At 44.5% G+C, this 16,425-nt stretch overlaps 2 protein-coding genes across 3 annotated transcripts; one reads left to right on the forward strand and one right to left on the reverse strand.

Moving 5' to 3' along the window:
- The first annotated feature begins 94 nt into the window (after positions 1-94).
- C6H11orf16 (chromosome 6 C11orf16 homolog) lies at positions 95-13,626 on the forward strand. 2 transcript variants are annotated; one of them, XM_059848876.1, is made up of 7 exons: positions 95-2,765; positions 3,556-3,700; positions 4,592-4,820; positions 5,572-6,237; positions 6,669-6,844; positions 8,493-8,687; positions 8,985-13,626. In XM_059848876.1, exons 1-7 carry the CDS (start codon positions 2,488-2,490, stop codon positions 9,066-9,068), a joined length of 1,773 nt encoding a protein of 590 aa, XP_059704859.1. In that variant the 5' UTR covers positions 95-2,487; the 3' UTR covers positions 9,069-13,626. The 2 variants fall into 2 exon arrangements, with proteins under 2 accessions (XP_059704859.1, XP_059704860.1); XM_059848877.1 differs by having other exon boundaries at positions 12,537-13,626.
- On the reverse strand, positions 9,733-14,710 carry AKIP1 (A-kinase interacting protein 1). The gene is made up of 5 exons (XM_059848881.1): positions 14,631-14,710; positions 14,327-14,404; positions 11,272-11,382; positions 10,916-10,966; positions 9,733-10,187 (listed from the first exon to the last, which is right to left on the reverse strand). The coding sequence occupies exons 1-5, from the start codon at positions 14,700-14,702 to the stop codon at positions 10,044-10,046; spliced, it is 456 nt and encodes a 151-aa protein (XP_059704864.1). The 5' UTR covers positions 14,703-14,710; the 3' UTR covers positions 9,733-10,043.
- Between the last annotated feature and the right edge of the window lie 1,715 nt (positions 14,711-16,425).

Here is a 16,425-nt window from a genome sequence, read left to right on the forward strand (position 1 = left end):
TTTAATCTTACATGCACTTTCCTAAAATATTCACTCTAATTGCCAGTGTTTCTTTTTAAATGCCTTTTTAAAGGTTCCAAAGAAAGTTTTTGGATGCCAAAAGAAAGGATAATTTAATTTAAAACAGAAAAATAGAGTAGGGTAGGAGCTCTCTGAAGCACAGTTACTGAACATAGGAAGACCATAAAGTTTTGTGAGTGCTGCTCCATCATTTTCTTATTAGTGAATATTTTAACCACATTGAAAACTTCTTGACATTGCATAATTTCTATTGAAAACTGGATTCTTGTACAGATGGCAGTGCCCCTAAAAATTACTAGGACTGTTTACAAAATACACAGTATAAAGAGGGCTGGCAAGGTTTTGGCCATCAGCATAAAAATAACCTGCAATAGAAATTTTTTTTTGACTTTGATAATGGTTGAGGTCTGGAGTGGTCTTCCCCAGCCTCCCAGTCTGTGCCTCTGTACTGCTGATGGTTTCAGTTAAGTGTTATAAAATAGAACTGTGTGAAGATGATTAAGAGAGTTTAGCTCAAAACCAATAAAATGTCTTAACATTTACTTTGTGTAAGGGAATCATTGATGCTAAATAATTCTGCTGACAGCATGAGAGCTTGTAGGCTGTCTGTGCAGCAGAATGTACAAAAAAATGGTTACAGACTTCACAAGTGATGAATCTTCCCTAACTGCACTTATCCCACCCTGTTACATTATTTCTGTAGCAGTGAGTTCAAACATGCCTAAAAAAAGGCAATAAAGTATTCCAAGCACCCCCTTCCCCCAAAAAACCACAAATGAAACTAACCAAACAAAAAATCAACAAATGTCAACTCTTTGTCTTTCTTTTAAGAAGGATGTGAAAATTAGGGATCTCAGCAGAAATTAACAGGTAGGTTTCTGTGTTACAATATGACATATTTTTGATAGGCACTTTGTAAGAGAGGGGTACAATTCATTAATCCTTCCCCTTTATTGTGAAAGGAGAAAGTTGTAAATTGATTTGACCTTGGTTTGTCTCAGCTTCAACCTTTCTGTGCACATTTCAAACATGTTTATTTGTCACACCCTGTGGTGGTGAGCTTTTTAAAAAAATTTTCCTTAACCTGCACTGCAACTTCAATGCTGTTTTTTGCCCTGCAATCATAGGCAGAAGCCTAGAGGACACTGAGCTCTCTTAAAATTCCTTCCCTGTGGTGCAGGAGATCCATGGGGAGTTGAAAATAGAGCAAATGTGTGGCAGTCAAATGGTCCTCTCTGAAGTCATGTTCTGCTGGGTTTTAACCAGTCAGGTCAGGATGTCCAATCCTGGGAGTAACAGCTGTGGCAACCTCCTTAGCAACTGGGAAACACTGGCAGCAAAAGGCTCCCTGTGTCCAACAGGAAAAAGGGTGACATTTCTGCATTCAGACTAAATCCAAATGGTGTACTGTTTCCAATAGCAGGTAAGTCTAAAATACTGCTGTGCCTTTGTCAGTGCACTGTTGTGTGTAGAAACAGGGGTGATAAAATGTGCTTTAATGTAGAAGTGATGGTTGCCTTTCTTTGCAAAGTATTACTGATTCTGTCTTGTTTTGGTTTGTAACAGCAGTTTGTGCAGTCGTGAAATAAATTGTTATATTGTGTTGATTTCTTGACTTTAAATATGAATTTTGTAGCAGTTAATCCACTCTTCTTGCTGGGTTTGCTGTGCTAGTTATCTAAAATTATGTATCTATCTGGGAGTCTCCATATAAAATACTTCCAGATCATATTTCTTAGGTAAGAGACAAAACATCATGTAAACACGAGTGCCTAAACTGCATTTTGTAAAATAAATTAAGCGCTTAAATTTTATAGGTTGTTGAGTTTACATGCAAATGTTATCATAAGTGTTTCTAAGCAATATTTAAAAAGAAAAAGATTAATGGAAGCTTGTCTACTACATCTTTTGAAATTACCAGAGATAGCATCACATCATTGATCTTACTGTGACAGCCTCTGAATAGTTATCACTTGTCACATCTGAGCATCTCATTCTTTCTTGTTGCAAGCCATAATCCTACTGTTAATAAAAAGTGACAGGGCAGCTGAAAGATCAAAATATTTCCTCTTAATGCATCATTATAAATAAATAACAGGGAAATGTAATCTAACATCAAGTTCAAAACCTGTCACGTTTACTCAGCTTGTCAACTTCAGCTATAATTTCTATCTCAGCTTGTAAAACAGGGAAGGTTTGGCTGGGTCTCTACAAGAAAGCTTTAAAGGAAGAATGTAAGTGTAAGAAAAGAGAGCTGGAAACAAAGAGGGAAACAAATGTTGGAGGGAGGTGAAATTTATTATTTTCCTGGGGATTTTCACAGCATTTGTAGTTTCCTTGAGCGTTTCTGCCCCTTTTCCAGGTTAGGATTTACGTGAGTGAAGATCACTGAAGTCAGTCATGTGGGCTCATCTGGCCAAGTGCCAGTCTGAATATTTTGAATTCAGTGTTTTTAAACAAAAATAAATGATTAATCAAAATTACTGGGTTCTTGAGGTACACAGGCCAGCACTTGCTTATTGTCTCTTTTCTTCAACAGGTCACGACCGAGTCCTGCAGGCAGCACCTTTTTCAAGTATGGCTCATTTGGAAAGGTCCCTGCCCAGGGGTCACAGGTATTGCAGTGTGAGGCCAGCTTTGGACAAGCTTTCATGTTCCACTGTCATATCCACAGTTAATCCCTGCTGCAGGAGCTCTTTTGTTGTGTACCCTGCCTGGATCACTGAGCACCTCGCCCCCCAGAGGTAAAATCGAGTTCCTGTTTAAGTCGGGGATTTGTTTTTTGTTTATCTAAAAGAATAAACCAGGCTGGTGTGTCAGTTTAATAAATTAGCAGCTTGAACATCATTTGAGCTTTCCCACCCCTGCACTGGCAGTTTTTTAGATGTATTAACTAAAGTTATTTGCTACCTTGGAGATTATGAAGAGCAAGGCCTGAGTAAGCCTCCTATCAAATAAACATTCCTTTAATATTATTGGGATAAATAAAAGCATCTTACTTTAGAAGTCATCTTCCATGAAATGTTGCTAATGCTTTGTGACAGGAGATTATTTTCCCAGTTTTGGGCTAGAAGCTGTCATCAACCAGCAGCTTTCCTGTTTACTTCTCTGCTTTGCTGTTCCCTGAATGCTGCAGTGTAAGCCATCAGCTCCAGCACTCTGGAGTGCACCTATGCTGTGCTCTGTACTGCAGATGGGTCTTTTCTCCTGATCTGAAGGGTTGCATTGTCTTGCCAGGCAAACAGCAAAGGGGCTGGTGCAGGTAATGCTGGCCCAGGATTCCAGCATGTCCCTGGCTCACTTCCTGTAAGCCCCAAAGCAAAGACATCTGAGTAAAAGCAGGCACTGATATGTTTTTTCCAAGATCAAGGAATTATCCCAGCACAAGCAAGTTTTCTGTTTCTTCCCACACTATTTGGCCTGTGGGAGTGATACAAAATGGAGTGTTCCAATTCTTAAACTGTACAAGATTATTTTTTTCATGTCCTGCAGAATCTATTTCTTTCAGGGCTGACCCATTTTCTTTTCTTTGAGGTGCCAATGGATCAGCCACTGCCTCCCTTCCCCTGGCCCAGAATGGAAGAGCCTGGGTAAATCAGGGGGCACAGACGTGCCTGTGCTGGCTAGAGGGGAGCAAGATGGATTTTATTACCCTGCTACAGTAAAAGAGGAGATAGAGGTGAGTGATGGTTGCTGTGTGGTAGCTGGGGGCAGTCCTCACACAGCACCTGGGTTCAGTGTAGCAGTTTTTTGGTTCTTCAGTGTAGCAGTTTTTGGTTCAGTTTTTGATGAGATTAGAGAACAGATCACCAGGACAGCAGGTGCTTGAGCAGCCTTGTGCTGGTGCTGGGCACTGAGCCAGCCTGAGGCAGCCCCAGTGCTGCTGCCAGCAGTCTAGGGGCTGCTGTTGTGTGTAGACACAGAACCATCAACAGCACTGGAAAAGGGCTTGTGTTTTATGTACACATGTCCAGCTTGAGTCAGCCACGGACCAGGCTCAGGGTCTTTCCAGAAAGGGTAGTGAATGCTTTAATTCATTGGTTTGTTAGCACTTCAAACTTAACACAAAAAGGAGCCTGTTCTTTCTCAAGAACAGGGAAGTACCTCATCTCATTGTTGATGGAAAGCCTCTTGACAGGCCTTAATATAAGAGAAAATAAAAGTTCCCAACAACCCCCCAAGAAGCAGAGCTAGTGGTGTATGTAATGAGGAAGGACTCGGGCATGAGTGATGAACAGGTCTGAATGGCTTCAGTGTCCCTTGTTCCTTGGCACACACAGCGTGGTTTGTGAAATGCACTTGTCTATAGCTTTTTCTCTTGGGATAGAAAATACAGATCCTAGTGGCCATGAATCTGAGCATATGCTTCACTCATCTTGCTTTCAGGTGAGCCTCATGGAGTTTCTCTGGGCTGTCTCAATGCTGAACTAACACCCCACACCCTAGCTGCTGTTCGGGCTTCTTTTGCCCTAGTCATATAGGCACAGGATGGTCTCCCAGCAAAAGTTGCATTGATTACCACATTGTTGACTGTTTTTCAGTGGAATTGTTATTTTGTTCCTGCTAACAGAGTGAAAGAGGCATGTTCCTGGTAGAGTTTGCCAAACCACTTGTGTCACGTGGAAGGCATGCAGTGTGTGTGCAGAAAACAGCATGGGGTGACATCCTGGACTATGTGAATGGGATGAAGCACTCCTTGCTCCCTGGAGACAGAGTGCTGGCACCCTGGGAGCCAGATAGGGCCAGGTATGGCCCAGGAACTGTCCTCAGAGGCATTGAGACAAGGGATCCCTTACAAGGTAAGAAAAGTGCTGCTCTCTTCCTCCCCTTGTTCCTCTGGCACGTCAGTGAGGCTGTCAGGATAAATTCCTGTCAGGGTGCTGCTGCCAGATAAACAACAGAGCACAGACTACAGCCCAGTGTTGCTCCAAGCTTGCAGGAGCTGATGGATATCTGTGTGTAACCTCACCAGTGTGACCCTAAGGAAGCTGTGACCCATAAAAATGTTATCATCTGTGTCTGTGAGTGTAGCTGGCACAAGGCTGTGGCTGCCATGAGCAGGACTGTGGCCTTTTCATGACAGACAAGTGACAAGTGAGATAACTTCCAGGAAGCATTCATCTGAGCTTAAATACTCACATTTGTACCAAATGGTACATCTGGGGGTGATTTTATCAGCCAGACATAGGAGATTTCAGCAGCTCATTCATTTTTCCTGTATCTGACAGTCAAGCTCCACTGACTTACCAAAATACTATTCTCAGAGCTGTACTGCTAAATTTGGCAGCAGCAACAGAAATTACTGTCACAGTTTTCTTGTTCCTCTGATGACAAACTGGGAGGAAAGATGCTGCCAGGCCTGTTCTAGTGATGGTGTCCAGGCTGCCCACTCACCTCTGTGACACTGTGGTGAGGTGTTAGAGAAGGGCAAGAATTGATCCTGCCTCTTGACAGGAGCAGAAAGTTCATAAAGCTGCAAAGCCTTATCTGTCTGTGTGCACTGCCCAGGCAGGGCAGCTGCTTAAGGCTGCTTGCTGTTTCTTTTAACAGCCTCAGAAGATGAAGAAATTACAGTTCAGTTCTGGAATGACAAGCAAGTGAAACTCCCCCATGGTGTGGCTCTGTGGATCCCCCCTAGCCTGTGGGAGAGGATTGTGGAGATGATCCACATGCCCTTCACCAGCAGGGTGAAGCCCAGACCAAGCCAGGACTCTAACTCTTGTGTTTTTCCCTGCAGTCCTAAGGCAGCCCTGATTCCTGCTTGTGCTCTGTGTAGCCTTGCCAAGCACTGCTTGCTCTGCTCTCCCTGCTGGCCACATTTCCATCACCACTGTGCTGGTGGTATCTGCTGTTCATCAGCCTGGGTAAGGTGCAGCTGCTGCTGCCATCCCTGTGCTGCTGCCTGGTGGCCTCTTCCCTCCAGGTCTCTGCTCTTTCAGGACAAAGCTGAAGAGGCAGAGTCCAACAGTGAGCTCTCTCCAGGCTTTCTAGAACTGAAATGCATGAAACAAGGAGAAGCTGCAGCTGTGGCAACATCTTCTCTCTCTTCTGATTCAGAGAGGGACCTGAAGGCATCCCCCACTAAGGGTACTGTGGGGGACAGTGTTGTTAACACAGGTTCCAGCTGTCTTGAAAAGCCCAGGCTAAAGAATTCTGCAAGACCTGATGGGGTATACTGGGAAAGAAGCCACCACGAGTCCCATTCCAGTAATTCAGGTACCTTCAAACAGCCCCACAGGGAAGCTGTCAGAGGGAACAAAACCAGAAGTCTTCTGGGCAGGGCAGTCACTTTGCCTGGAGATTTTTAGTATTAATACTGTAAATTTGCATATCAGACTCTGATACAATTCTTCCCCCTCCCCAGTGTTTCTGCTGCCTCATCTGGCTCTTCTTTTGGCCACTCATCCCATGGAAAACTACCAGAACAATTAATTTCATTTGGAAGCCAGATATTCCTCTCTGTTTGCTGTCATTTTCCTATGCCTTTTATGATGCTAACATCTTCATTAACCTGCATAGCTCACCCATTCAGAATAACCTGAAAGAATTCCTTTCAGACCTAAAGTGCATTTTTCTCTCTTCTGAAATGAATGGTTCTCCATTTCAGTTCTGGTTTCACTCTTAGACTCAATTTTACTCCTTCCCAGGACCTGGAAGTTGTACAAAGGGCCAGCTGGAATCCAAAGCCATCTCCACTGAGGACATGTCCAGTGTGGCCCTAGCTCAGCAGAGTGCAGTGTTTGAAACCACTGAGCAGACTCCCAGAGGGCAACTCATGATGAAAAAAATCCTAAGAGGCCAAGATTTCAAGCCATCATTGAGGGTAAGATAATCTGTATTAGTTCTGTGGTTATGTAAGCAGGAGGTTTGTTTGAATGGAAAAAATATTCTTGTAAATGGTTTGGAACCTGGCAAGAAAACGACATTGTTTGTAACTGCTTCCTGAGGCCATCCACCAGTTTTGTGATAGGTAGGAAAGTTCTCCACTAATGAAACCAAAACAAAAATCCCCAAGCCTTAAGGAAGGGCTGGAGCTACGTGGTAAAATGGAAACAAATGTCAGTAGCCATGTGGGCATTCAGTAATGCAGATTTCAATTCAGAAACCTGCCAAATGCCCATTGACATCTACCCAAAGAAGTCCTGTGTTAAATCCATGTAAAGGTGCTGAGCTCTGTCTATCAAATTGTGAGTCACAATTTCTGTCTCTGAGAGATAGAAGCAGATTCTTTGGTAAACAGTCTTTGCTGAGTTTCTTCTCAGTGGAGACAAGCAGTTCAGACAGCAGATTGCTGCTGTGAAGCTGGGGGATACAGAGTAAGCAGACTGTGTCACAGCTAGGAACAACACCACTACCCTGGTTTTTAGGCATGGTTTCCCTCATGCTTTAGAAAAACTTGAAAAAAAATCAGAACATGAATGCTAAAAAGGGCAAACACAGAAATGAGGAAGAAAAACTTACAGGAAGAAGGAGAAGATGAAAGAGAATGTCAGGATGAACAGAAACAGTGCTCTGCACAAGAGCATCAGGGTAGAATTAGTAAATTATATACATGAAATCAAAATATTAGCTTCTCTGTACCTTCATGCTCTTGCTACTGTGGGCTGACTGCAAAGTAAAACTTGAAATGTTCTAAACTTGCATGTTTAGAGAAGAATCCATTAATAACATGTCTTGGTGAACAGAGAATATACATTAATACATCTTGTGTTCTCACAATTGTACTCATTCATTTTAAGCAGATGCCAACTTATCAACTGTATGGTTCCTACTTTCTATTTCTATATTACTTTATTGGTTAAATAATCATAGTTACATAACCACACACCTTTGTAATTGATTTCCTAGGAATTTTCAGGCCAGTGTGGAACTCCAGGCAGGCATGCTCTGTGTAAGCAGTGTCAGAGCTGTGCACTGAAGTGACATGAGTTGCCTTTTGGTAAAGCTAATAAGAAAACAGAATTGTTTCATTCCAGCCCCAAAGCAGCAGCATGAATCACAGTAGTGGGTGCAACGTGGCAATACAGGGTATAATGACAGAATTTCATTCCTGTAAAATAGCCCCTTGGTGATTTAAACCCAGAAGATCTATTGCTACTCTGAGATAGCTGAAGCAGTTTTATCACATGCTGCAGGCTGCATCAGAAGGGGCTTGCAGCAAACAAGTGGAGTGAGAGGACAGGCTTCCCAGAGGTACTCTCTGGGGGGCTGATGTCTCCTCACTGCAGTCAAAAAAATCCTCCTGACTTCTGAAGTAGAAGAGTTTTTAATCAAAGCCTGGCAGCTTCTGAAAATCCTGTGGTCTTGCTGTCCAATTGTGTGTTTCAGCAGTAAAGTTTGTGCTAGCCCAGAAAATAGACCAGTATTAAAGCTATGTGAGGCACAGGTACAGCCAGCAAAGCAGCTGTTAACAAAGACATTGATGCTTTTCTTAGCCCAGACTTCTGAGGGATTTGTTTTCTGTCCTCTAGGAAGAAGGCTTTGCAGCATCAGAACAAAGATACAAAGCAGCATCAGATGATAAATGTGAAGCCACTTGTGTTGGAGATGACAAACCTGATGTTACAGACCCTGCCAGAGCTCACTTGCAGCAAAGCAGAGAGAGACATGATCAACCAGAATTTGGTACATGTACAACTGATCAAGTTCAGGGGCTGAAATTTCAGGTAAACTGCTTCTACTCTATCAGTGTTATATTTTTTGAACAAATCAAGTTCTGCTTTAGGTACTGTCTCAATAGAATATCTTTATGGATGACTATATAATTTTAATAAGTGAGAAACTCTGCTTTCACCCACATTAAACTTGAGCATCCTCATTCTTTATTCCAAAGTGCTACAGTAAATTCTTAACTATTTGGACTTGACTTTACAATTCTGGAGAGATCAGATGAGCTAGTAGAAGCACTAAAAGCCTGAACAGATGCACATCAGGAGTCCAATAAACCTCCCATTTGTCTACAGGTCTCTGGAGAGAGCCACAGAAATTCATCAAAGCAGTTTCTGTTTGTAGAAAGCCAGGAGGAATGGAGAAACAATACAACCTGACAGCTGAAAGATATTTTTTTGGGTTTAAAGCACAAGCAAAAGTAGCCAGAGGCTAAAGGACCTACTACTGTAGATACAAACAACAAAATGATTAGCATTCAAGCCACTGATTTTTATATTCTGATGAAAATGAATGGAAACCATGGAAATACTATCAGCTACAGGAAGATGACAGACCAAATCACTAATTCTAAACATGGAATCTGGTCCTTTGGCAAAGTTAAGCATCCAGGGAGTTTTGTTAGTGGGACTGCTCATGTTTAAAGCATATGAACTTGGCCATAAGCTGCAGTGTGCAGTTGCTCAGCAGTAAATTGGATAATTTAGGGTACCCCACAGCCCTCAGAAAAGGGGTTTAGCATGGTCTGCAAAGAGACAGAACCTGAATCAATAGCTCATGTGCCTAGACTGAACACCTGACACATATTTCAGCACATTTCTGAGTTGGGGTTCTAGGTAGGGAATTTCATTTGTATTTCATTTCTTTATCAGCCTAGTAACAGTACAGATAGGGGAGTGGCTTCTGAGCCAGCTGCTCCAAAATCAGTGCTAGCCTACAGAAGCTAATGTACACCCATATTTACACCACATGGATCATGCTTTCTGGTCAACACTGTGACATGGAAGTTCTCTCTGAGGATGATACAAAAGAAGCTGCCATCAGTAAGGCTTGATCATATATTTTATTTCACTGATTGTATCTTTAATTGTTTAGAGCAGAAGAATCTGGAATTACACAGTCACATAATTGGATTTAAAAGGCACACAATGTACAAATATTTATAAAAATCAATGTACAAAGTGGGCTGCATATAATTGCATTAACTAGGAAACAAATATACAGGCCATAAAAATGGAGTCCCAGAGAGGAAGCTACTATTAAAGTGCTAACAAGAAAAAGATATTTATAGCTCATTACACACATTAAAAAGAGCCTCATGTTTTATTCCTGCTGTTGCCAGGAAACAACAAATATCACAGGACAAAAGTTAAATCAACACTTTGTCCTGCATTGACATCTACTACATGGGTTTGTTCCACCATGTCTTCTGAGATTGCTGTGACAGAATAGATGCCAGGAGAAACTTCAATGTAGAAATCTTTGGAAGGTCTTCTGGGCTTTAAGAAAAAATAAAAAAAGAAAAAAAAGCTATGTTATTGTTAGTTATTCTAGGTTTCCCAAAAAAACCACCCTGTGTCTGGGTAAAAAAACAAAAGCACATTCAGCTGCTATATAAATATATTAAGAGTTTTCTAAATATATGGAAGGCAGTGCAAACAAAACTGTAAAATGTTTCTGTCAGTACAAAAATTAGCAAGTGCCATACTCAAAGTATTCCAGCTAATGTTTCAATTGGTGGAGATAATCACTGTGCTGTAATTTACGTCTTACAAAACTGAAATTTACCAACTTAGACAGTTCTGAACATAAGCCTGGGAATTCCTGTCCCTATACCAAAGGTGCTCTCACTAATTAATAGTGTGGTACAGATTCAATGTTTCTCATCTTTTGTGGCTTAGAAGTTCCTGAAATTGATTTGCTGAGGTGTTAGGCTTTGAAAAATAAAACCAGTTTTCTTCTCCTTGAGAAACAGGAGTCTTCAGAGAGCCTGTGGGAGGGCCAAGTGCAAGAATGCCACAATCTGCTTTCTAACTAATTGTGCAAGTCTCTGTATGGCCATTTGACTGCCTATACATATATTATAATTGTGAGTGCACCACTGGTTAATCTGCTGTGCCATCAAGGTCTCCAGATCTGTCACAATTTGTAGCCAGCTTGATTCAAAATGATAAAAGAAGTGCTAGCAAATACCTCCACATAAAACCAAAGTATTCTAAACACTTACCCTTTGCTGGCAACTTTGAGCTTGGCTGGGTTCTATAGAATCTTCAGTCCCCTGGAAAGAAAAAATTATTTTCTGTTGATCCAGCACACAGTGCAAATCCAGGCCAAGAGAGGGGAAGCTTTAGGTGCATGAAGTTTTCCCCTCCACAAAAGGATGGATAGGACACTGACTGGTGCCACAAGAAGTGACCCTGCCTTCCCCCAACCCAACACAGGCTTGGCTCAGTCCAGGTGTTTTTATGTCATAAGGTCAACCTACATCCATGAGTGTGAGTGTCACAGACATCAGGTGGATAACAAATGCCCCACAGCAAGGGAAGGAATAACCTTTAATCAAAACCAGAAGTACCTACTTACCTCTTCTTCTGTGGGATCCATCTTTCTTTCTACTGACTTGCCATGGTATTTGCAGAAGTGTTTGATTTCATTCTCTTTGCACTTGTTGGTTGCCATAGCCCCATAGCACTTCTGGACAGCAACAGAAACAGAAAATATCATGTGGGAGGTATCAAACCATACTTGCAGCCACTGCAGATTTACAATTGAAAGTAAATATTAATAATACCCAAATACTGATGCTGTGTACTAATTGGCTGGTTTGTTCTCTATGGGGGTGAAAACAATGCTTGTACCTCCAAAGGCCACCTGCCTTCTGCTACAGGACTCTCTCAGGCAGGCCTGATTTTGTGTTCAAAATATGTAGGGCAGGGACTCTGATACCTCAGAACTGAATTCATGAAAATGTCAGAAGGAATAAGTACTCTGGAAGTGCCTGCCTGATCAGGCTGGTCAAGAAAAGCCCTGGTGGAAGAAGGCATAGTTTGTGGGTCCTTAAGAGGACATGTATGCAAGACAGGTGCTCTGCAAGCCAGTCAGTGAAGATGGGTTCTGCAGGCCATGTGCAGCAGCAGTGCTCTAAAAGCAGAACATGTTAAAACTGAAAAATGAGTCAGTAAAGAAGCTGAAGTGTCTTCAAGGCTGGTACCATTTCCACAGCAGTTTTGGGAAGTGTATTTAAGCACACAGCAGCCTTCTTCTGGTTGCACTGCACATGTGCTGGCATCTTCCCCACTGCAAATTAAACTCTTGAGTACAGCTCTGCTGCCATCTGTTGTCACCACAGAACTCCTCCCAAGGTTACCTTTTTGATCACAGGGACCAAAAAGATCCAAAATATCTCTTATTTCACTGGTGTTTCTCTTGTCCCTGTCAAGACTAAATGTAACAAAATTAGGGCAAATAGAAATTCCTATTTCCAGATCTACTGCTGTCCTGTATTCCTTGAGCTTGTGCACAAATCAACAGAGCTGGTTGCTTGTATTGCAGTTTTTGTGAGGCTACAAAATATATTAGATGCTCTGACCTGGTGCATAATGCTTCACAGAGCATCTCTTACATGGATGGCACAGAGCAAAGAAATGAAATCCAACTTTTGGTGAGAAATGGGTAAATTTTGATCCCTTAGCAGCCCCAAACATCTCTTCTTAAACTACAAATTTGTTTTCATTCAAGTGCATAAATGATTGTGTTCGGTTGTGGATTTTTATTTGCACTTTGTAAAATTTACCCATGAAATTATGGGTCTGACATTTCCCCCCTTTTATAACTCTTCTTCTCCACAGAAATGACTGAAGCAGTACAGTCTTGGCTGATGCATAAATGTGGAAGTCATCCATTGCTTGTTCCAACTTTAATACTCTTAACAGGGCACAAGACAGACCCAAAGAATAATTTAGGTTGGAAGACACCCTTAGCATCCTAGAGTGAAACTGTAAACCTAGCACTGCCAAATCACTGGTAAGGATGAGCCTCACTACATTTGTTTTGTCTTGTGTGAAACTCTATTCTGCCCCAGTTGTTCTAGGATTAACTGCTTACTGTGTATGTAGTGCTTTGAAATTATAAAGGAGTTGCTTAAGAGCTAATCACTTGGGGTGTTGGAGTACTGTTTTCTCTAATTTAATTACAGACTTGGGCTCTGTATTAGCCCTGCAGGCAGTGAGCTCCCTGCTGAGTTAGCACAACAGATCCCTAAGGGCACAAACTGAATTCTCAGAGTTTGGTGCAGTACTGGGCTGCAGGGCTGTGCTCACAGGGAGGGGCTGGCAGAGGTTGGCTCCAGTCTGCCCACCCAGCAGAGCAGTGACACCTGCCAGCCAGAGAACAGTGGAGCTGTGCACCTGCACACCAAACCTCTCCATTTCTGCTCAGCACACACAAAGAGCTGAGCCCACACTCCTTACCCAGTAGCAACATCCCAAATCCAGTTTGGCCTGGTTTTGTCTGGGATAGAGCAAGTTTTCCTCCTAGCAGTTGGCAGAGTGCTGTGTTCTGGAGTTAGCAGAGTACAGTGTCGATAACAAAGTGGTGTTTTGGTTATTGCTGAGTAGTGCTCACCCTAAGCCAAGGACTGTTCACATGCTCTGCCAGTGGGGAGCTGCACAAAAAGCTGGGAGGGAGCAGGGCTGTGACAGCTGACCCAAGCTAGCCAAAAGGAAATTCCATAGCATAGAATGCCATGTATATGAACAGGGAGAGTTGTCTGAGGGGCTGACTGCTGCCTGGGCACTGGGTGGTGATCAACTGTATTGTACATTACTTGTTCTTCCTGGGTTTTATTTCTCTCTCCCATCTTCATCGCAATTATTACTGTTATTATAATTTGTATTTTCATATTTTACTTTGTTTCAATTAATAAACTGTTCTTACCTCTACCCATGAGTTTTATTTTCTCCAGATTCTCCTCCCCATCCTGCCAGGGGAGGAAGGCAGGGAGGGAGTGAGCTGTATGGTACTTAGTTGCTGGTGGGGTTAAATCACAACAGCAACGCTAAATCCTAAACCAACACAGGACACAAAGCATCTCTACACTCGAGATTCAAACTCTCCCTTATTTCCAGCACCCAGAACAGGCTATCAGCCAGCAGGAGTGGCTCACGTTCCCCTGATAACAACAAAAGGTTACTATGTCACAAGGCCATTTCCCAGCAGAGATACTTTGGAGCACTGGAAACATTCCATACCTTGTGACACAATGTATTTTGTGATGCCACCTGACATTTCTGTCTCTCTAACCGTACTGCGTTTCTACCAAGAAATGGAAAAACCTTCTGCTAAAATCTGTACCGGGCTACTGGTACTGTCTATATAAAATGCAGATAGTGGTGTTCATCAGCCAAGGTGGAACCAGCTCAGCCGGCCAGGACAACACCGCTGAGATGTACCCTGCCACATGATGCTGAATGCCCCAAACTTCTTCATCTCGGCCGGCTCTCCAGGCTCACTGCCTGAGCCCTTGCCGAACAACGAGCAAACCTGAAGCCCAGTTTTTGCAGTAAAAGTGAGGAGGTCTCTGGCAGGCACATCCTGAGCATTCAATCCCCTTCGGGCGGGTCCGGGGCTGACCCCTCACCTCGCATTCCTTTGAGACTCCTCTCATCAACTTCACAATCGAAGCGAACGCTGCATTGAGGCGTTCCCGGTCCTGGTCCTGCAACGAGAGACATTCCCGGTCACTCAGCGTGCCGCCGGTCGCTTAGAGCCACAGGGTGGCGGGGCACGGAGCCGCAGAGCCCTCGGGGGCACCGGGCGGCGCGGGTAGCTCAGCACGGCGGTTTTCCAGGCGGGCCCGCGGCCCGTACGGAGATGGATCTCCGTGCATCTCCCGGTCTCTGTATCTGTGTGTGCGTGTCCGCGGGTGCGCGCACGGCACTGACCGGGACCGGGGCCGGGGCCGAGCCCGCCGCGCGCCGCCGCGCCCGCTCCAGCACATCGCGCGCCACCGCCATGCCGCCGAGCGCCGCCGCCGCACTGCGCATGCGTCCCGCCCCGCCCGCCGGGGGGCGCCACCGCCCCGGCCCCGCCCTCAGCCCGGCCCGGGGGCGCCGCGGCGTTTCCCGCCGGGATGCGGCCCCGCGGAGGGCTCGGGGGGCTTTGTTTGTCCCTCAGGCCCGCGCCCTGCCCTGCGGTAACGCAGGAGAGGCGCGTCCGGACAGGCTCTCCCGGAAAGGGTCAGTGAGGTCCCCCGAATGCTGTCCCCCGGATGTCGCCGCTGTGCGACAGCGGGGCAGAGCCCATAAAAGCCAGAGGTGCGAGCCCCGCCGTGCCCCGTGCGAGCCGGGGTCTCTAGGGGGGGAGAGGCTCTCCCCGCTGCTTTTTTGGTTAAAGTTTCACGGTACGAGCTCGCGGTGCCGGTAGGGGGCGATGACCGGCCGAGTGACGCCGTGTGGGTCGCAGCCCGGCACCCCTCCCGAAGCAAAGCCCGCCCGCCGGGGCGGTGAGGGAACCGCGCAGCGCTCGGGCCCCGCGAGCAGCACTTGGCGAACAGGCCGGCTCTGTCCGCGGGAGCTGCGTCTGTCCCAGGAGGGCAGCGCCAGGCTGCGGGCACCGCTCGGAGTTACCGGAGCGGCTCGGGAAGTGGCTGTGGCTACCTGGGAGCAGAGCCACTTGGAGCCTTCGCTAACCTCGTGTGCACCGAGGTGACAGTAGCAAGGAAAAATAAGCATAAAAACTTTCTTTAAGTCCCATATGGCCAAGGTTAACATGGAGGTCCTGATCCTTCAAGTCCTTCGTTCTTGTTGAGAGCTTTGCTAGCTGTAATCTCTTTGACCGGCAAGAAAAAGAATCCTCTCCTAGTTTACATTTTATTGTCATCTCCCAGTTGCTTAAGCAGAGCAGCAGCCAGCCCCCGCAATAAACAAGCTCTTCGCAGGCTGCTTGCTCATTAAGACATTGAAAGCTACCATTCAGTGCTCAAATCCAGCTTAATTTTAAGTTCGGTCTCCTGTACTCCAAAGAAAATTAGGCAAACTGCTGGAGTGCTTGAGGTCCGGGGAACTGTTTGCAACATAAAGGGAGGGAGAAAAATAATATTTGATAAAAGCAATGTTAGTGTGTTTGATGTGGTGGAGAAGCAGCCAGAACAGACTGCTTCCTGCTTAATTTAAGTTGAATGTCTTCACATCATGCCTTGTTAGCAATGATCTCCTGGAGAGGTGAGTGGGTTTGCTATGTTGCTGCTCTTGTGAAACAGACTTGGAAAGGCCCTCCTGTGTCGTTTTCATAACACTGAGAGAAAACTGTGTTCATTTCTTATTCCTGCCAGGTACTTGTAGCAGTAGCTTGTTGTTCAGGAGGTAAATTATTCCTGTTGTGTTGAAATTTAAACTCCCACCATTTTTTGATGTTTGGTGACACAGTACTCCTTTGCAGCTGAGTAAATACATCTGTCCCAAGAAGGCTGACAGCTGAAATAGCTTCTGCTTTGAAACACACATTCACATCAGAATCCAGATGAGAGTTACCCTTATTTCCTGTACATTCATTCTTTTGAAATATAATGGAGGTTTGTGAAATGCTGGGCATTTCCACAAGATTCCTTGTTGTGTGGGTTGATGGATCAGAATATGCAAAGACAATGTATTTCTTTTGCTGGTGAGGTGGCAAAAGCCAGGAATAGTTTATCCTGAGCACAATGAATTTCATTTTACTGGTGAGGTGGCAAAAGCCAGG

Source organism: Haemorhous mexicanus, chromosome 6 (genome assembly GCF_027477595.1).
Source record: "Haemorhous mexicanus isolate bHaeMex1 chromosome 6, bHaeMex1.pri, whole genome shotgun sequence".
In the NCBI taxonomy this organism is placed as follows: domain Eukaryota; kingdom Metazoa; phylum Chordata; class Aves; order Passeriformes; family Fringillidae; genus Haemorhous; species Haemorhous mexicanus.

Excerpts from the sequence above, each read along its gene's own strand:
- C6H11orf16 (XM_059848876.1), top strand. The coding sequence starts at position 2,488 with ATGATTAATCAAAATTACTGGGTTCTTGAGGTACACAGGCCAGCACTT. Across the intron at positions 3,701-4,591 it reads CAGTAAAAGAGGAGATAGAG|AGTGAAAGAGGCATGTTCCT; the intron begins GTGAGTGATGGT and ends TCCTGCTAACAG. Across the intron at positions 4,821-5,571 it reads GACAAGGGATCCCTTACAAG|CCTCAGAAGATGAAGAAATT; the intron begins GTAAGAAAAGTG and ends TTCTTTTAACAG.
- AKIP1 (XM_059848881.1), bottom strand. The coding sequence starts at position 14,702 with ATGGCGGTGGCGCGCGATGTGCTGGAGCGGGCGCGGCGGCGCGCGGCG. Across the intron at positions 14,405-14,630 it reads CGGCCCCGGCCCCGGTCCCG|GACCAGGACCGGGAACGCCT; the intron begins GTCAGTGCCGTG and ends CTCTCGTTGCAG. Across the intron at positions 10,967-11,271 it reads TGGATCCCACAGAAGAAGAG|GGGACTGAAGATTCTATAGA; the intron begins GTAAGTAGGTAC and ends TTTTCTTTCCAG.